This window comes from Mauremys mutica, chromosome 13 (genome assembly GCF_020497125.1).
Source record: "Mauremys mutica isolate MM-2020 ecotype Southern chromosome 13, ASM2049712v1, whole genome shotgun sequence".
Taxonomy (NCBI): domain Eukaryota; kingdom Metazoa; phylum Chordata; order Testudines; family Geoemydidae; genus Mauremys; species Mauremys mutica.
Genome location: NC_059084.1, coordinates 33,372,693 through 33,393,209, shown reverse-complemented (window position 1 = coordinate 33,393,209; position 20,517 = coordinate 33,372,693). Strand labels below are relative to the sequence as shown.

The 20,517-nt window shown below is 56.6% G+C and overlaps 1 protein-coding gene across 1 annotated transcript; it reads left to right on the top strand.

Annotated features, from left to right (window-relative positions):
- Positions 1-5,627: 5,627 nt before the first annotated feature.
- On the top strand, positions 5,628-20,247 carry LOC123348267 (von Willebrand factor A domain-containing protein 5A-like). The gene is made up of 10 exons (XM_044985775.1): positions 5,628-5,730; positions 7,135-7,194; positions 7,347-7,549; positions 8,817-9,039; positions 12,732-12,904; positions 13,496-13,610; positions 17,851-18,023; positions 18,170-18,258; positions 18,394-18,538; positions 18,945-20,247. The coding sequence occupies exons 2-10, from the start codon at positions 7,155-7,157 to the stop codon at positions 19,026-19,028; spliced, it is 1,245 nt and encodes a 414-aa protein (XP_044841710.1). The 5' UTR covers positions 5,628-5,730; positions 7,135-7,154; the 3' UTR covers positions 19,029-20,247.
- The last annotated feature ends 270 nt before the right edge of the window (positions 20,248-20,517 follow it).

Sequence of the window (20,517 nt, the reverse complement as noted above, 5' to 3'; positions counted from 1 at the left end):
AGTGTCACATTACTTTATTCCAGTGAGGAACTCACAGAGACGGCCCCTACCCCCAGCACCAAGGGCCTGTCTACCCAATGACCTTCCTGCTACATGAATTACGGTGTCAATTCAAACTGATTTGGTTACACTTATACAAACTTAGACTAAATTTAGTTGAAAAGCAGCTTGTATAGGTTGAGCTTAAGTCATTTGGGAAGAGGTTTAAGCTAAACTGAAATGAGGCATTGTCATAAATATAAAGGGAAGGAATACAACCTTTATGTATGCAGTAATATAAAATCCCTCTTGGCCAGAGGTACAGAATCATTTACCTGTAAGGGGTTAATCAGTTCAATTAACCTGACCAGAAGGACCAATGGGGAAAGAAGATACTTTCAAATCAGGGGGGAGGGGGAGGTGTTTGTGCTCTCTGTGTGTTCCCTCTTAAGACAAAGAGAGAGACCAAGCAGGTTATCCAACTCCTACTGAAATGATAAAACTAAAGTAACAGAAATTGTAAGTAATAGCAAGGAAATGTGTTAGATTATCTTTTGTTTTAGCTTGTGAATTTTCCCTATGCCAAGAGGGAGGTTTATCCCTGATTTGTAACTTTGAAGTTGAGCCTAGATGGGAATCCTCTGTGTTTTAAATCTTTTCATTACCCTGTAAACTTACCTTCCATCCTGATTTTACAGAGGTGCTTCTTTTCTTTTATTTTTTGTATAATAAAGTTCTTTTAAGAACCTGATTGGTTTTCAGTGTCCTAAAAACCCAAGGGTCTGGACTGTGCTCACCTTGTTTACCTATTTGGTTGGTATATTATTCTCAAGCCTCCCCCGGAAAAGGGGTGAAGGGGCTTGGGAGGATATTTTGGGGGGGGATAGGACTCCAAATGTCCCCTCCCTGAATGTTTGTTTAATTCACTTGGTGGTGGCAGCAATACCGTCCAAGGACAAGGAAAGGAATTTGTGCCTCAGGGAAGTTTTTAACCTAAGATGGTGGAATATAAGCTTAGGGGGGTTTTCATGCAGGTCCCCACAACTGTACCCCAGAGTTCAGAGTGGGGAGGGAACCCTGACAGGGATCCTTAACCCAAAATAAGGGTGACCATGTGGGTTTGCATCAGCTCAATTAGATGGATTTACAAACTGATTTGAGATAAACCGGTGCAACTCTCCCACATAGAAACTCAGGGTGAGGAATCCAGGCTCTTGGCAAAAAGCGTCTTGCTTGCAATTCTCCGCAGAGCCTGCTTTAGCTCCTTGTTTTGCAGGCTGTAGATGACGGGGTTCAGGACTGGCGGCAGCACAGAATACAACACGGTGGACAGCAGGTCCTGCTGCAGGGAAGACATGGATCATGGACGTATGTAAGAGAACTTGGCGGTGCAAGTAAATAAAGAAAACGCAACCAGGTGCAGCAGGCAGAGGTCCAGTAGAAAGATATTACCGGTTTCCAGCACAGAATGCAACACGCTGCTGAGCCACGAAGCAGCTGCTATCTGCATCCACACACCTCTGTTCATGGTTGGAACGTAGCATGGGGGGAGGGTAGCAGATTGCCATGTAGCACTCACAGGCCATGACCATGAGCAAGGCCAGCTCTGTGCTTGCGAAGGTGACCACCAAGAAGACTTGGGCGATGCGGCTGGTGTTGGTTAGGGGGTTGGCCCTGGACTTGGGGATGGTGATGGAGAGGTAGCAGAGGTCAAGGAAGCACAAGTTGCCCAGGAAGAAGAACATGGGGGTGTGAAGGTGGTGATCGAGGGCTACGGCTGTGAGGATGAGAAGATTCCCCACCAGGGTGGCCAGGTAAATGACTAGAAACACCATGAAGTGCAGAATCTGCAGCTCCCGGAGGTCAGAGAATCACAGGAGAAGGAACTTGGTGAGGGCGGTTCCATTGGGCATTTGTTGCCTTGGCTGCCCAGTGCTGAGGGGAGGACACGGAGAGCAATCGGAGAAAGAGGAGTCAAAGGCACAACACAGAGCAGAGAAGATACGGGGCGTTTACAAAGTGAGAATGGGAGCTCGCGTTTACCTCCATGCCCAGTGCCCAGTGTGTGCACGTGTCTGTTCTTAGGTCACTTGTCTGGCTGTCTCTAGCAAACACCCGTGTGGAAACGGTGGAGCAGTAGAGGACACGGTCGGCCATTCCATTGGTATTTGCATTTCACTTGCCGTTCCGTGGAAAGTCCAATGTCCGGGAAGCTTTGGTGACACTTACAACATTCGGGAGGGAATTGATCTCCTGGCGTCATAACACACCCGTGAGACTGGTCTCCTGTGCCCCGGCCCGCTATCTCACTGTGCTGGGGGTTTGACTTCCTGCAGCTTACATGGGGCTTCCCCCTCCCTCAGAGCGCCCTTGGTCCCGTCCAGAGCTTTGTCGCAGATTCACTCCGGACTCGGGCTGGTACGCACTGCCAAGCTGGGAGCACTTCATGCCTGGGAGGAAGCTGAGCTCTGCCCCGTTGGGGACCCCACTAGGGCAAGGGATGAACTCTCCTGTCGACCTCACTGTGGCCTCCGAGATCCGGGTTTCTGGCAGTGCCAGGCACCGGAGTGGCGTCTACACTGCAGCTGTGCCACTGGCATGTCTTGTGCAGACAGTTCACTCTCTCGAATGCTAGCATCGTGGTAGCGGTTCAAGACCAAAGGCAGAGCAACCTGAGAGCTCCTCTGTGTCTCACACTCCTCCGGCCCAGACAGAAACAGACTCCGACCCATCGCTCTGCGCAGACGAGCTCCCTGGCAGTCACTGACTGGCTCCGTGGGAAGGGGGTTTATCCGATTCTGTTCTCCAAGGGCTCTTGGCAGCTTGCTCCCCAGAACTAGGCACAGAGGCAGAAGTTAACATTTCTCTGCCAGGAGCTTTCTGCACGTTCCCCAGGGTCAAGCGACAGCAGCACCTGGTGGGGAGAGCTGCGGGCTGGAGCCCAGGAACTGCTGAGTCCGAGGCCCGGCCCGTGGAGAGAACAGGTGTGCGAGCCATTCTGTGTGCCCCGTAGCTCTCTGTCTCTATTCTGCACACTGCAGCCGGCAGCGCGGCTCCCGGTCTGGGGCCACAGACTTGTGCCAGCAGGGCTTGGGCCAGCCCCATAGCTATGCAGACAGCTCGGGCCAGGGCTCAGTCTCTGGCTCCTCACCCCACCCCAGGCATCAACACCCGGCTGGCCAGCCCTTGGGCTCACTGAGGGGATCCGGGCGGAGGGGGCATTTGGCAGATGTTGTCATTGAACACCCCAGGACAGAGGTGAGAAGGGGCACCGCTGGGCCGCTGCTCCCTGGGTCTGGGTTTGGCCCCGGGGACCTAGAGGGAAAAGTGACTGCTCCAGCCTTTCTCTCCTGAGCCAGCCAGCCTGCTCCGAACTGCCAGAGCATTCGCTACCTCAACGCCCTCCCAGCGTCCGGTGGGGGCTCAGGCCCGGGGCTGTCGGTTCTCTGGGGACATCTCTGCCCACGGTGCCAGGCTTCTGCGTGGTGTGCCAGGCACACGTCCCAGCCCAGGGATTCAGGGGCTCCCAGCAACCCCAGCGAAGGGGGAACTGGGTAGGAAACACAACCTGCCCGAGCCCCCCAGAGCTGTGACTATCTCCAGAGGGCACCAGCTGGGGAGTGACTAGAAAACACTCCCCAGAGCAGGCCTCAGAGCCCTGTGCCCCAGGTCCACTGGATGCCAGCTGGCAGAGGGCATAAGGATATCGAAATCCCCTGGGTCTGGTGCTTATAGTCGAGTTCACCTGCAGGTGGCATGGAAGGTCTCCGCAAAGCCATAAACATTGGTGTACATTACTGGGCTGGGGTCCTTTGGTTAGATTGCTGGTGCACGTGGAGAAGCTGTTCTGTGCACTGACCGAGCCCTGCATGAGCCAGCCCTTGTAAACCTCAGGGTGTGACTCCCCCTGCACCTGTGTGCACACCCATGTGTGTCGGAGAGCGAGGGGGGACCCTGGGCAGACAGACCAGCGCAGGGAAATGCCCCCAGCCCAGGAGCCTTACAGGCCAGACTCGAGGGGGGGGGGACCCAACCCCAATGGGGGGACTGACGCTGGGGAGAAGGGTCCTACCACCCAGAGCCTGAGGGCACATTAGCACTGCCAGAGCAAGCGTCCAACTCGCGGCATCATGGCAGCGCAGCCAGTGCCTGGTGCATGGGAGGGGCAGGCTGTGAGACAGCTGGTTGTGATGTCCTCAAGGGTTAATCCAGCACTAGGTTTGGTGGGGATCCTGCTAGGTGTTCTGTAGGATAAAGACTTTATTTGCAAGCTCTTTGAAGAAGGGATCTGTCTGCAAACTCCAAGCCATGTGTCCATGTGCTCCAGGGCTGGTTCAAGGAAGTTTCGCGCCCTAGGTGAAATTTCCACCTTGCGTCACCGCCCCCCAGCTAACCCCACCTGCCGCCCTCCCCCACAGCAGCTAACTACGCCCACCCACCCCTCCCTCCAGAGGAACCCCCCCGCAGCAGCTAACCCAGCCCACCACCACCCCACACCTGGGGAGCCTCCCCCCACCCCGGCAGCAGTTACCCACCCCCTGCAGCTAACCCCGCCTGGGGAGTTCCCGCTCCATGGCAGCTAACCCCGCTCCCTTGATCTGCTGGCAATGCCCCTACTTATACAGCCCAAAATGCCATTGGCCTTCCTGGCAACAAGGGCACCCTGCTGACTCATATCCAGCTTCTTGTCCACTGTAACCCCTAGGTCCTTTTCTGCAAAACTGCTGCCCAGCCACTCGGTCCCTAGTCTGTAGCAGTGCATGGGATTCTTCCATCCTAAGTGCAGGACTCTGCACTTGTCCTTGTTGAACCTCATCAGATTTCTTTTGGCCCAATCCTCTAATTTGTCTAGATCCCTCTGTATCCTATCCCTACCCTCCAGCGTATCAACCACTCCTCCCACTTTAATGTCATCTGCAAACTTGCTGAGGATGCAGTCCACGCCATCCTCCAGATCATTAATGAAGATATTGAACAAAACCGGCCCCAGGACTGACCCTTGGGGCACTCCGCTTGATACCGGCTGCCAACTAGACATGGAGCCATTGATCACTACCCGTTGAGCCCGACGATCTAGCCAGCTTTCTATCCACCTTATAGTCCATTCATCCAGCCCAAACTTCTTTAACTTGCTGGCAAGAATACTGTGGGAGACCATATCAAAAGCTTTGCTAAAGTCTAGAAATAGCACATCCACTGCTTTCCCCTCATCCACAGAGCCGGTTATCTCATCATAGAAGGCAATTAGGTTAGTCAGGCAAAACTTGCCTTTGGTGAATACATTCTGACTGTTCCTGATCAACTTCCTCCCCTCCAAGTGATTCAAAATGGTTTCCTTGAGGACCTGCTCCATGATTTTTCCAGGGACTGAAGTGAGGCTGACTGGCCTGTAGCAGCTGCTCAGAGGATTCAGGGGGCCTGGGGCAAAGCAATTTTGGGGGCCCCTTCCATAAAAAAAAGTTGCAATACTATAGAATACTGTATTCTTGTGGGGGGCCCTCCGGGGCCCGGGGCAAATTGCCCCACTTGTCCCCCCCTTGGGCAGCCCTGGTCTGTAGTTCCCCGGATCCTCCTTCTTCCCTTTTTAAAGATGGGCACTACAGTAGCCTTCTTCCCGTCATCCGGGACCTCCCCCGATCACCATGCAGACAATTGCAGACGCTCCCTGGCTGGCCTGGGTGGGGCTAGCCTAGAAAAGTGACTTTCGGTTTTGCTTTTCCAGCCTCTGCGTCTGGGTCCGGGCTAGCGAAGGTAACAGGGCCCCCAGGACACCCACAATCCCCTCCCCTGGGATTCAGGGCCCCCAGCTGGGGAGAGAACCCAGGAGGAGTCCTGGTTCCCAGCCCCTCCCCCACCCAACAGGCTATGACCCAGGAGTCCTGCCCTCCAAGCCGGGGATAGAAGTGTGTGTGCGCTGGGACTCTAACACGACCAGGGAGGGTGTTGTGTCTCCCACCCCCAGCACTGCGCAGGGTGGATGTTCAGTGCCGGGGAGGGGGGTGGAGTCACGGCCCAGCCCTGCCCGGCACCCCCCTTCCCCCCGCTGGCCCCAGGAGTCACGGGGACTCGCCCTCAGCAGAGCGGGGTCTATGACCCTAGACGGGCAGGTCCTGCTCTGCCCAGCAGGGGACAGCGCGGCTATGGGAGCAGGGCCCTGGAGGGGAGAGTTCATATTGGAGCCAGTGCAGGAAATTCAGCAACTTGCTGGGTCAGAGCCGCCCCCGACTTCTGTCCATCCCGACCTCCCTCCCGCACTGTCCAACCCCCCCCCTTCCGTCCATCTGTCCATCCTCAGCCTCCTGCACTGTCCAACCCCCCTTCCGTCCATCTGTCCATCCTCAGCCCCTGAATGCCTGTCTAACCCCCCCTTCCATCCGTCTGTCCATCTTCAACCCCCCCCCCCACTCTGTCCAACCCCCTTTCCATCCATCTGTCCATCCTCACCTCCCCCACACTGTCCAATCCCCCCTTCCATCTGTCTGTCCATCCTCACCCCCCATGCCTGTCCAACTCCCTGTTCTGTCTGTGCGTCCCCACTCATGTGTCTCTCCATCCCCACTTCCCTCCTTCCGTCTGTCCATCGATCCCCCTACATTTCCATCTCTCAGCCGTACTCCAGTCTCTGCTGGGGGCTGGGGCCATGTGGGGGGGTCTGATTGTCTGACTTGACTGAGAGTCCTGATGGTGGGGTGTGTCCATCCCACTCTGGGCAAGTGGGGGCATCCCCCTCCTCAGCAGAAGTGCAGGGCCCCATGATGCTCCCCTACATTTCTCCACCCCTCCCCTGGCCCCCAGCCATTCCCTCCATCCAAACATGCATCCCCACCTCCGGTCCGTCCGTCCGTCCATCCATCCCCATTACCCCCCCACACACACATTTCTCCATCCAGTTCCCAGCTGTGCCCCGGTCCCTGCCAGCCCCCACTTGCTGGGAGCTGGCGCCGTGTGCAGGAAGGGGGATCCGGGGGGGGGCCCGAGAGGCCATCACTCTGATCTCTGAGTTAGGCCCGTGAGCCTGCGGGACTCCCTGCCACAGGACCTGGCTGAGCAGGGGGGTGGGGCTGGGGTCTCAGAGCCGTTGCTGGGGGACACTCCCTGTGCCCATCAGTTTCCATGGGAACCCTGTATCTCACCGCACACCCTACCCCTGCACAGATCCCTGACCCCAGACCGAGATGAGGAGCTGCGGCCTCCTGAACAGTTCCAACAAGCCGGGTGAGTCAGGGCGGGGGGGGGGTCCCATGACTGATGCCCCCCTCCCCTGGATCCTATGGGGGGGTGTTGGGGGGGGCCCATGGCTGACATCCCCCTTTCCCAGTGCCCGTGGGGGTCAGAGGGGCCCCTGGCTGATGTCCGTCTCCCCCCAGTGCCCCTGCGCAGCGGCTCGGTGACGGTGCTGATCCGAGGCTTCGTGGCGGACGTGGGCTGTGAGCTGCTCTACAGGAACGATGAGCAGGGGCCCGTGGAGGCCGTGTTCGTGTTCCCCGTGGACGCCGAGGCGGCCGTCTACGCCTTCCAGGCCCGCCTGGGGGGCACCTGCATCCAGGCCCAGCTCCGCGAGAAGAAACAGGTACCGGGGGGGCATGGGTCCTATGGGGGAGAGATGGTGCCAGGGGGCAGGGTATGGGTACGCCCGCGCTGGCTAGGGGGCAGGGCAGTGCGCTGTTGTGGGGGCAGGGGGATCTCAGGGTAACCCTATCTCTCCCGGCAGCTGCAAGAGCTGTACAGGGACGTGCTGGCCAGGGGGCAGAGCAGGGGGATGTCGGGGGAATGGGGAATCTCGGGGTGATGCCATCTCTCCCGGCACACACAGGAGCTGTACGGAAACACGCTGGCAGTGGGATCTCGTGGGATAAGGAGAGCTCAGGCTGACCCTGACATTACAGGCGGTGCAGGAGCTGTTACTCCTGGGGGAATTAGGCACCAAAAAATTAAAATTTTGCATTTTTCTTGTCAAAATAACACAATGTAGTCACGCCAGTTTCCATTATTTTGGTAATTTATTTCAAAATAGTGTCAGCAAGTACGTCTGTAACAACACAGACCAAAACAAAGATTCTGGTAATTTTTTTCAACGAATAGATTCCTTTTGAGGCCTATTCACACAGAACTTGGTGTAAGAATTCATTGAAACTACAATATAGAACCGGATTTCCTGCCCCCCTCAGAAGCAGCACAAAGGCTTCGGGGAGTCAGGGGTAACGGAGGAGCTGAGGGAGAGGGAAGGAGTCTGGAGTGAACCTCGAGGATTGTTGCGGGTGGGAGGGAGAAGTATGGAACAGGTTTTTTGCGGGGGAGGGATTGTTAGGGAGTTGGGGAGCCTCCCCCATGCAGACCCTGGCTCACCCCAAGCCTCTCCCATTCAGTCAGACACACCCCATCGATCTGTGCAGCCTCTTCCCCCATCCCTGTGTGCCCTGCATCCCCCTTCCCTTGCTCTCGTGTGGCCTGCAGCCCCCCTCCCATTCAGTCCTTGGCTCAATGGTGTCACCCCACTAGCTCCTGAGCCCACAGCCCAGCCTCTCCCCCCACCAGCCCTTCTGAACCCCTCTCTGTGACCACCACCCCCCTGCAACCCCGTGTGCCCCACTCTGTCCTAACCTGGCTCCGCGGGCAGGATGCTGTGAAGAACTCGCCTCTGGTGGGTAAAAGGTGGAACTGCAGCACTTCTTGGGCAGAATGTATTTTCTGTGGAGGGGGTGAGGGGAATTCTGTGCCAGACGTGAATTCTGCGCAAACGCAGTGGTGCAGAATTCCCCCAGAAGTAACCTGTATGAAGATGTGCTGGTTGGGGGGCAGGGCAGGGGGATCTCGGGATGACCCTGTCTCTCCGGCAGGCACAAGAGATGTATGGAGACGCGCTGGCCGGGGGGCAGAGCTCCTTCTTGCTGCAGCAGGAAGGGGCCGGGGGCGATGTTTTCAGCTGCTCCCTGGGGAACCTGCCCCCTGGGGAGGAGGCGGTGCTGACCCTGCGCTACGTCTGTGAGCTGCCGCTGGAGCCAGATGGAGCCGCCCGCTACATGCTGCCAGCCGTGCTGCGTCCCCGCTACACACCCCATGGTGAGACCCACAGATCCCCCTGCCACTTTAGCCTGCCTGGTGTGACCCGCAGTCCCCAACACCCCTACTGCACACCCTATAGCGAGTGACTGCACAGCCTGTAACCCCACAAGGTCCCCTAGCCCCTGCTGCATACCCCACAGGGAAAGACCCACAGGGACCTTCATAGACCCATAGGTCACTACTATGTGCCCCATGGTAAGCCCCCCCTCAGCCCTGCAATCCCCGCTCCAGGGTATGTGACTCCCCCCTGGGCCCTTTCCTGATATCCCAGCATCCCCCCATGCCCCTCAATAGCCCATTCCCCCCATAGAATCATAGGACTGGAAGGGACATCGAGAGGTCATCTAGTCCAGTCCCCTGCACTCATGGCAGGATTCATTATCTAGGCCATTCCTGACAGGTGTTTGCTCTTAGAAATCGCCAATGTTGGAGGTTCCACAAGCTCCCTAGGCAATTTATTCCAGTGCTTAACCACCCAGATAGGAAGTTTTTCCTAATGTCCAGCCTAAACCTCCCTTGTTGCAATTTAAGCCCATTGCTTCTTGTCCTACTCTCAGAGGTTAAGAAAAACAATTTTTTTTTCTCCTCGTAACAACGTTATCCATACTTGACAACTGTTATCATGTCCCCACTCAGTCTTCTCTTCTCAAGACTAAACTAACCCAATGTTTTCAATCTTCCCTCATAGGTCAAGTTTTCTAGAACTTTAATCAATATTGTTGCTCTTCGCTGGACTCTCTCCAATTTGTCCACATCCTTCCTCAAATGTGGCACCCAGAACTGGACACAGTAATTCAGCTGAGGCCTAATCAGCGCAGAGGGGAGCGGAAGAATTACTTCTCGTGTCTTGCTTACAACACTCCTGCTAATATAGCCCAGAATGATGTTCCCTTTTTTTTTGCAACAGTGTTACACTGTTGATTCATATTTACCTTGTGATCCACTATAACTCCCACATCCCTTTCCGCAGTATTTCTTCCTAGGCAGTCATTTCCCATTTAGTATGTGTGCAACTGATTGTTCCTTCCTAATGGAGTACTTTGCATTTGTCCTTCAGACCATTTCTCCAGTTTGTCCAGATCATTTTGAATTTTAATCCTATCCTCCAAAGCACTTGCAGCCCCTCCCGGCTTGGTATCTTTCTCAAACTTTACAAGTGTACTCTCTATGCCATTATCTAAATCATTGATGAAGATATTGAACAGAACCAGACCCAGAACTGATCTATTCGGAACCCCACTCATTATCCCTTTCCAGCATGACTGTGAACCACTGATAACTACTCTCTGGGAATGGTTTTCCAACCATTTTGCACTCACCTTATAGTAGCTCCAGCTAGATTGCGTGTCCCTAGTTTATTTAAGAGAAGGTCATGGGAGACAGTATCAAAAGCCTTACTAAAGTCAAGATATACCACATCTACTGCTTCCCCCCATCCACAAGGCTTGTTACCCTGTCAAAGAAAGCTGTCAGGTTGGTTTAACAGGATTGGTTTTTGACAAATCCATGGTGACTGTTACTTATCACCTTATTATCTTCTAGGTATTTGCAAATTGATTGCTTAATTATTTGCTCCATTATCTTACTGGTCTGTAATTTACTGGGCTGTCCTTATTTCCCTTTTTACAGATAGGCACTAGATTTGCCTTTTTCATCTCTCCCATCTTCCATGACTTTGCAAAGACAATTGCTAATGGCTCAGGTATCTCCTCAGTCAGCTCCTGGAGTATTCTAAGATGCATTTCGTCAGGCCCTGGTGACCTGAAGACATCTAATTTGTCTAAGTAATTTTTAACTTGTTCTTTCCCTATTTTAGCCTCTTCTGATCCTACCTTGTTTTCACTGGCATTCACTGTGTTAGACGTCCAGTCACCACCAGCCTCCTTGGTGAAAACCGAAACAAAGAAGTTATTAAGCATCTCTGCCATTTCTGCATTTTCTGCTATTCTCCCTCCCCTCCCCCCAATGAGTAATGGGCCTACCCTGTCCTTCATCTTCCTCTTGTTTCTAATGTAGAATGTTTTCTTGTTACCCTTTATGTCTCTGGCTGATTTGATCTTGTTTTGTGCCTCGGCCTTTCTAACTGTCTCCAATTGTTTTTCCTGTTAGACTCACTTCACATGGGACCTCACTTGCCAACTCCCTGAGTTTGCTAAAGTTGCCTTCTTGAAATCCATTATCTTTATTTTGCTGTTCTCCCTCCTACCATTCCTTAGAATCATGAGCTCTACCATTTCGTGATCACTTTCACCCCAGCTGCCTTCCACTTTCAGATTCTCAACCAGTTCCTCCTTATTTGTCAAAATCAAATCCAGAACAGCCTCTCCCCTGGTAGCTTTCTCCACCTTCTGAAATAAAAAATTGTCTCCACTACATTCCACAAACTTTTTGGCTAATCTGTGCCCTGCTGTGTTATTTTCTCAACAGAGGTCTGAGTAGTTGAAGTCCCCCATCACCACCCAGTCCTGTGCTTTGGATGATTTTGTTAGTTCTTCCTGGTTAGATGGTCAGTAGTAGACCCCTACCCTGACATCACCCTTGTTTTTTACCCCTTTTATCCTTACCCAGAGACTTTCAACAAGTCTGTCTCCTAGTTCCATCTAAATCTCAGTCCAGGCATACACCTTTTTAATATATAAGGCAACACCTCCTCCCTTTTTCCCCTGCCTGTCCTTCCTGAGCAAGCTGTACCCTTCTATCCCAATATTCCAGTCATGCGAATTCTCCCACCAAGTCTCTGTGATGCCAACTGTCATAGTTGTGTTTATTTACTAGCATTACCAGTTCTTCCTGCTTATTCCTGTTGTGGAAAAATCGACCACACGATTAATTTTGGATCAGATTAGCCTGAGGCTCCTTTATTGATCAATCAAACATGCATGAATGGGGGAGTCAGCCAAGGCAGCCGAACCCCCTCCACCCCCCGACCCGGATAGATAAAATACGAGAGCTTATATAGGATAAAACCACAAAAATTACATATACTTCCTTAAAACTTTACATCCACATACGGCATGAAGCAAAGCAGCTTTTCCTGTTTTCCTTAGTTTTGCCCTTTGTGGTTTCTTCCTCTGTCACCTGGCAGCTATTCATCACAAGCTGTTACAAATGGTTAGTTTTGCTTCTCTAGTTTCTACAGTTAGTTCTGCTTTTATAATTTCTTTCTACCCTTCTTTTTTCGACCTTCCCCCCCTTTTTCTACCTTCAGGCCGTACATACAGTTTGCTTAACCAAAGTTTAGGCCTCAAAACATTTTTCCTCCACATTCCCCCGTACTTCTCACCTTCGTATACAGACATCTAAGATACTGATTTGATTCCCTCCCCCCCACCAGTTCTGTCTTGTCTCTCCTTTATCCTGCCCATAACAGCCCATGCTCCCCCCAAATTCCAACCCTTCTCCCAGGTCTCCATGTTGTTGACTTACCTGAGGGCTTTGGTCACCTGCCCCCGTCAAACCTAGTTTCAAGCCCTCCTCTCTAGGCCAGCCAGTCTGTAGCCAAATATGCTCTTCCCCTTCCTCGCTAGCTGGGCCCCATCTCTGCTTAGCATCCTTCTTCCTGGAACAGCAGCTCGTGCTCAAGAAAGCCAAAGCGCTCCTGGCAACACCATCTTCACAGCCAGGCATTCGCCTCCAGGATGCATCTGTCTCTGCCTGGGCCCGTGCTCACCCCGTGTCTCTCTCTGCAGGGTGGGACGGGGAGGACGTCACCCAGGGGGTCCCGCGAGTCCCCCAGGGGGAGCTGCCCTACACCTTGAGCCTGAGCGTCACGCTGCAGTCACCCCACGGCATCGACCGCGTGCTCTCCAACTGCTCCCTCACCCCCCTGAGCTACACGGCCGGGAACCGGACCAGCGCCCAGGTAAGGGCTCACCCGGACACCTGGGTCCCCACTATCCCCACTGGGAGGGTCAGTATGGGTGGGTCTGAGCAGGGGGGTGATGGGGGCTCTGGGCCGAGGGGTGGGTGCCAGGGCACTGGGCCTGGGTCCTGGGTGAGCATATACAGGGGTGGGAGCTCTGGGGCAGGGCGGGGGTGGCGGGGAAGAGGGTTGAGCGACACCAACAGATCCGGGGAATTGCCCACATTCTCTGGGGAAAATCTCAAGGGGCTGAGACCAGCCTGTGGGGGTGAAATCCTGGACATTCGAGGGTCCTGGTTCCCTTTGCTTTCTGGGAGTTTCCTTCTCCTTCATTTTGAATGGAAGAAAATGGGGGGTGGGAAAATATCACCCCCAAATTGGAAAGATTTAGCCAAACAAAGTCAGAATTTTCCCAGTGTTTTCTGCAAGAAGAGCCAAGTTCTGGTGTTGCCTTTGGGGTGTTTTTCCCTCTCTCTCTCCCTCCCTCCTAACCCGGAGTTGCTCCCTCCCCCCGGCTGCATGGGAGGCACCCTGGGAACCCTGCCCCCCCCCAGGAGCCGAGGGGAGGTGACTGTGTTTGTCTCCTCCCAGGTGTCTCTGGCCGAGGCCCCCCCGTGGGACCGGGACATGGAGCTGCTGGTGTATTACGCGGAGCCGCACAAACCCAGCGCAGTGCTGGAGGTTGGGTTGCTCGGAGCAGAGCCAGGTGCGGGGGGGTCCTGCACCCTGCTGCCCTGGCCAGTGGATCCATGGGATGGGGATGTTGGGGGGGGTTTCTGGGCAGTGACTTGGGTTCAGGGGGCCCGGGGCAATGAGGGGGATGGTAGGGGAATGGGGGGATATAGTGCAGGGGTGGGCAGACTATGGCCCACAGGCCAGATCTGGCCCCTCAGGGCTTTGGCTACAGGCTACAGCCCATGGTGCCACCAGCACCACGTCCCTGCAGCCCCCGGGTCGGGGAGTCACAAGGCTCCGTTGCCTCCAGGCACCGTCCCTCGCAGCTCCCATTGGTCAGGAATGGGGAACCGCCTCCAATGGGAGCTTCGGGGGAGGTATCTGGACGCGTGGCAAGGGCAGCACACGCAGCGACCTCCGCCCCCTCTCCCCCAGGGGCCTCAGCTCTTCCTGGAGCAGCGCGGGGCCGGGGACAGGGCAGGAATGCAGGGAGCCGGCCCTGGTGTGCGCCGCTGCCACCCTGGAGCCCGAACCCCTCCTGCACCCACCCCCCGACTCTCTGCCCTAATTCCCCTGCCTGCACTGCGCACCTGAGCCCGCTCGTACACCCCACACGCCTCCTGCACCCCAACTCCCTGCCCTGAGCCCCCTCGTACACCCCGCACCCCAGCTCCCTGCCCTAAGCCCCCTGCCTGCACCATGCACCCCTCCTACACCCCAACTCCCTGCCCTGAGCCCCCTCGTACACCCCGCACCCCTCCTGCACCCCACCCCCCGACTCCCCGCCCTAATTCCCCTGCCTGCACCGCGCACCCCTCCTGCCCCCCAACTCCCTGCCCTGAGCCCCCTCGTACACCCCACACCCCTCCTGTACCCCAACCCTTTGCCCTGAGCTCCCTCCTGCACCCTGTACCCCTCCTGCACCCCAACTCCCTGCCCTGAGCCCCCTGCCGCACCCTAACCCCTGCCCTGAGCCCCCTTCCCACACTCCACACCCCTCCTCTGCCCCAATCCCTTGCCTTGAGCTCCTTTCAGCACACCGCACCCCCTCACACACTCCACCCCCCTGCACCAGCCCTGCATACAATTTCCCCACCCAGATGTGGCCCTCAGCCCAAAAAGTTTGCCCACCCCTGATATAGTGTATTAAGGTTTTCAGAAAGCCTTTGCCAAGGTCCGTCACCAAAGGCTCTTACACAAGGTAAGTTGTCAGGGCATAGGACGGAAGGTCATCTCATGGACTGGTAACTGGTTCAAAGACAGGAAACCGAGGGTAGAAATAAAGGGTCAGTTTTCAGAATGGAAAGAGGTAAATAGTGATGTCCCCAGGGGTCTGTACTGGGACCAGGGCTGTTCAACATATTCATACATGATGTAGAAAAAGGGGTAAACAGTGAGGTGGCAAAATTTGCAGAAGATACAAAACTACTCAGGATAGCTCAGCCCAAAGCAGACTGTGAAGAGTTACAAAGGGACCTCACAAAACCGAGTGACTGAGCAACAAAGCCGGAGATGAAATTCAGTGTTGATAAGTGCAGAGTGATGCACACTGGTAAACGTCATCCCAACTAGACGTATAAAATGACGAGGTCTAAATTAGCTGTGACCACTCAAGAAAGATCTTGGAGTCTTCGTGGCTAGTTCTCTGAAAACATTTCTCCTGCGGGCATTCTGCGCCAAAACGTTAAAAACTCTGCTCCAAAAATATAAAAATTCCAGGCACCGTGTTCTAAATTTCTGCAAATGTTATTTGTCAAATAAATGTGGCGGCTACAGCCTGGTGTTGGGGAGCACCGGCCACTGGCTGCACAGAGGTGGGAGATCACTGTGCAGCACCCACCCGGGACACGGACTCAGCGCTGAGGCTGCACCCAACCCTCACTGTGCAAGGACCGGGCCTGCCCCAGAAACACCCCAAGGCCCTGCCCTCTGTGTCAGGCGCACCAGGTGTGGGGCAGGCAGGCTCAGCAAGGCAGGATCCAAGTGTGGAGGGGCTTAGTGTGGGGGGATGCAGGTGTGGGGTGAGAGGACTCTGGGTGGGGCAGTCTGGGTGCGGGCAGCTCAGTGGGGGATCTGCAGGGGGGAGATCTGGATGCACAGGAGCTTGTTGGGAGGTTCTGGGTGCAAAGATAATGGGACTCTGCAGGGGGTTAGGGTGAAGGTGGTTAGGGCTCAGCAGGGTGGGCTCTGGGGTGGGTTGGGGCTCAGTGGGGTTGGGCTCTGAGTGCAGATGGCTCGTTGAGGTGGTCCAGGTGCAGCGGGAGTGGGGCTCATCAGGGGAGGTTCTGAGTGCGGGGGGGTGAGGTTCAGTGGGAGGGTCTGGGTATGGGGGTGTCTGGATGCACATGGGTTGGACGGATGGGGGAGCAGCTCCCTGTACAGGGATCCCTCCCCCTTCAGCTGAGGAGCGATGGGTGCAGGAAGTGGGGGGGGGGGAGGGGGAGTTTGCAGAGCTTCCTGCAGCTGGGGGAGAAATCTGGGGGTGGGTCTGACCCGGCCCCAATTGCCCTGCCGGGGAAGAGGAAGTCCCAACCTCCCCAACCCAGCCGGGACCAGCAGCTGAACCCAGCACAGGACAAGAGCCACTAGCTGGATCTTTCCCAGTCCTGCCCCCTGCCCCACAGTGATTTACCTTCCACTGGCTGCCCTGGGCACCTGAAACATACGGCTGGGAGGGTCACATGCCCACTCTTGTGGCTTCCCTTTGCTTCCCTGATAGGAAGTCATTTTTTTTGCAGGGAAGCAAGGAAATCGGCACTGGACATAAATTCTGCGCATGCGCAGTGGTGCCGAATTCCCCCAGGAGTAGAACATCCACTGAAAGTGCAGCTGCAATCCAAAAAACAAACCGAATGTTAGGAATCATTAGGAAAGGGATAAATAACAGACAAAAAATATTGTATCGCCTCTAGATCAGCAGTTCTCAAACTGTAGCAACCTGAGGTCCCCCACTTTGATTTTAAAATTTTCAGGGACCTCTCCCCTGCCCTGCCCCTTCCTGGCCAATGGGAACTGCGGAGCCAGCACTCGGGCGGGGGCCATGAGCGGAGCCTCACTGGCTGCCATGGGGCCACAGGGAGCTGGCAGCCGTTTCCAGGCGGAGGAGTTGAGCGAGGGAGAGGGAAGAGTTGGTCAGCGGGACCCGCAGACACCATGGAGTTCCCTCGCAGACCCCCAGGGGTCCGCGGACTCCAGTTTGAGAAACGCTGCTCTAGATAAATCCATGGCTCGCCCTCACAGGCAACGGATTGAAAACAAACAAAAGGAAATATTTCTTCACACAGCTAAGGGGGGATATGATCGAGGTCTACACAATCATGACTGGTGTGGAGAAAGTAAATAAGGAAGTGGTATTTACTCCTCATAACCCAAGAACCAGAGGTCACCAAATGAAACTAATTAAGCAGCAGATTTAAAAAAAGCAAAAGGAAGTCTTTCTTTACACACTGCACAGTCAATCTGTGGAACTCCTTGCCAGAGGATGTTGAGAAAGCCAGGACTGTAACAGCGGTCAAAAAAGAGCTAGATAAGTTCATGGAGGATAGGTCCATCAACAGCTATTAGCCAGGATGGGCAGGGATGGTGTCCCTAGCCTCTGTTTGCCAGAAGCTGGGGACGGGTGACAGGGGATGGATCACTCGATGATTCCCTGTTCTGTTCATTCCCTCTGGGGCACCTGGCATAGGCCACTGTTGGCAGACAGGATACTGGGCTAGATGGACCTTTGGTCTGAGCCATGGTGGCCGTTCTTATGATTGTGGGTGGGTGTTGAAGGAGTTGGGGATGAGGTGTGTGTGGAGCTGGGGCGGGGGAGACCAGAAGAAGCTGGGAACCAGAGGGGGGGTCTCAGCGGAGCAGGGAGTGGGAGGGTGGGGTGCCTGGGAGCAGGTAGACACTGGGATGCATTTCAGGTTCGGGGATACGGCGCAGAACAGGGGATGGAAGGGAAGGCGCTAAGGGGCTGGTAATTGGGATCAGTGTGGGATCTAGGGGAAAGAGGTGTGAAGGGAGGGACAGAGGGGTGTGGCTCTGGGGCAGTCGGGATGGTGGGGGATCTAGGGAGAGGGTGATATGGGGGGAGGGACAGAGAGGTCGGGCTCAGGGGCAGTCGGGCACTGGGGGTGGTAGGGGATCTATGGGGAGGGCAGGAGAGAGGAGGGACATGGGTTGGGCTCTGGCTGGAGAAGTCAGGTGGGCCTGGGGGCTCTCGCAGACTCACAGGGCTCAACCCCATGCCTGCTCCATTTGGGGCTGGCCCCGTCTCCCCGCAGGCTCCCTGATGGGCGACCCGGCCGTGATGGTGACCCTGCTGCCCAGCCTGCCTGAGGCGGTGCCGGGCCAGAGCCCATCCGGGGAGTTCATCTTCCTGCTGGACCGCTCCGGCAGCATGCAGTGCCCCATGGGCGGCCGAGACCGCTCACCCCAGCGCATCGACAGCGCCAAGGTACGGCCAGGCGGGAGGCCGCGCTAGATGGGCCTGTGGAGGGGAGCAGCTCAGGCTGGCTGGGCCTGGGGGGCAGAGCTGGGTGGAGGAACAGCCCAAGCTGGTTAGGCCCGGGGGAGTGACTTCATCTGTCTGTCCGTCCCCAGGAGACCCTAGTCCTGCTGTTGAAGAGTTTGCCCCTGGGCTGTTATTTCAACATCTACGGCTTTGGGTCTCGGTTTGAGTCCTTCTACCCGTGAGTCCAGGGCTGGGGGTTGGTGGCAGGGCAGGATGGGGTTGGGGTGTCCCTGGGTTGGGGACAGGTCTGGCTGGGGTCGGGATGTCCCTTGCTTCAGCTGTCCCTCCCCTGACCCCTTGGCGCCCCCTGCAGGCAGAGCGTGGCATACACCCAACAGACCATGGCCGAGTCCCTGCAGCGCATCCAGCAGCTCCAGGCCGACCTGGGGGGCACCGAGATCTTGGCACCGCTACGAGCCATTTACCGCAGCCCCTGCCGGGACGGGCACCCACGCCAGGTATCAGGGGCAGCAGCAGGGTGTCCCGGGGCTTGGAGAGGGGCTGGGGGGAGCTGATGGCGGGTGCTTGGAGAGGGGCTGGGGGGAGCTGATGGTGGGTGCTTGGAGAGGGGCTGGGGGGGTAGCTGACAGTGGCTTTACGGGAGGGCTCAGAGTGGGACTGTGACCAATGGGGGGCCAGTGCCCCTGGGGGTGGGAGCAGTCCATGGTGGGCAGGAGCTAAGGGGGACTACCTCTGTCTAGAGCTGGGTGGCAGCACTGGGAGGGAGGGAGGAGTGCCAGGGAGGTCTCTGGGAGGGGGGTCAGTGGGGCAGGCTCTCTGGGGGCTGCCCCCATTCCCAGGGGGAGGGGGTGTCTCCAGGAGAATTTGGGGTCCCCAGCTCTGACAGCGTCTCTCCCCCGCCAGCTGTTCGTGTTCACGGACGGGGAGGTGGGGAACACCCAGGACGTCATCACTGAGGTGCAGCGTCACCAGGGGGCCCACAGGTAAAGGGGGCACCTGCCCCCCCAGCATCCCTCCCACCCTGCCCCCAAGCGCCCTCCAAGTCCTGCCTCCCAGCGACTCCCCACCCTGCCCCCTACACCCCCCCAACCCTGCTGTCACGGTGCAGAGTGGCCCCCAGCTGAGAGTGCCAACCTCAGCACAGACTGTCGGAAGCCAGGGCAGGTTCCCCAACCCCCAGCCTGGGGGTGTTCCCTGGAATTCGGTTCCCCAGCCAGGACCAGGCATGCACACCCGGCTCACGGGCCAGTCTCACCACGGACGGCCCCCATGGGGGCTCCAGCCAAACTGATCCCCGGACAGACTGGATGGAACGAGATTGGGCATCAACCCAAAGTCACATGGTTCTCCAGGCACTGAGCCCGCTGACGGGACACTCCAGAGCTCGCCTGTGAACTAACCGCGGGTGTGTTAGCTCGGAGAAGGGAACAGCCAGCGAGAGGTTAGCGCAGTGAACCACGGAGCAGGTGAGTCGGTTTGTGAATTCAGAGGATGGGAGAGACGTGGGATCTGCATTCCCCAAGGGTGCCCCGGAATGGCTTTGGGGACCTCAGCCTGGTGTCCAGAAGGCCCCTGATGGCAGCCAAAGAGCTTGGAGATGCGTGATCGCTCCCAGGGTCCCTTTTCCTTGCTGAAAACCATCCGGCGAGTTTCCATCAGCGCCCAGGTCTCGCTGTGTGGCCTGAACGCAGACAGTTAATGGCACGTCCATTGGCCTGCGTCGGGAGCTGTGCTTTGGAGTGAACACGGTTCTGCATTTACATGGGCCAGGTGCCAATGCGGGAGACACGGTGCGATGGCTGAGACCGTCCATCCTCACACCCCGAAACACCCGCACTCGGGATTGCTCCAGCGGCACAAGCACAAGGAACTATGGGGCGGGGTGAGCTCGCGATCAGCAGGGTTACGGAGAGTTGACGACACCGCCGCCGACATGTCTCTGGCTCTCATGAATTCAGAGCAGCTGTGGTTCCCAGGGCACACACTGGGCATGTGCGACGCGCTGACACCCACTTTGCTCTGCTCTGCTCTGCCCGGTGTCCGGCTTGAGTGCGCGGGCCCTGCAGCGGGTCTGTGATATGCGCACCGGCGAATTGCCCCCCTGCGCTAATCAATAGTAACCTGTCACATGGCATCATACCTGTCCCCCAGCCCTGCCACCTGCCCCCTGGGACCTCTCAACCCTGCCCCCAGCCCTGCTGGCCAGGGGACTATCTGCCCCACGGCACCCCGCAACCCTGCCCCCGGCCCTGCCGGCCTGGGGACCATCTGCCCCACAGCACCCCTCAACCCTGCCCCCAGCCCTGCTGGCCAGGGGACTATCTGCCCCACGGCACCCCGCAACCCTGCCCCCGGCCCTGCCGGCCTGGGGACCATCTGCCCCACAGCACCCCTCAACCCTGCCCCCGGCCCTGCCGGCCTGGGGACCCTCTGCCCCACGGCACCCCTCAACCCTGCCCCCAGCCCTGCCGCCTGG

What these genes read in the sequence shown, in the direction of transcription:
- LOC123348267 (XM_044985775.1), top strand. Translation starts at nt 7,155, where the DNA reads ATGAGGAGCTGCGGCCTCCTGAACAGTTCCAACAAGCCGG. An exon ending in AGCTCCGCGAGAAGAAACAG is followed by an intron (nt 7,550 to 8,816) that starts GTACCGGGGGGG and finishes TCTCTCCGGCAG; the next exon opens with GCACAAGAGATGTATGGAGA. An exon ending in AGCGCATCGACAGCGCCAAG is followed by an intron (nt 18,024 to 18,169) that starts GTACGGCCAGGC and finishes GTCCGTCCCCAG; the next exon opens with GAGACCCTAGTCCTGCTGTT.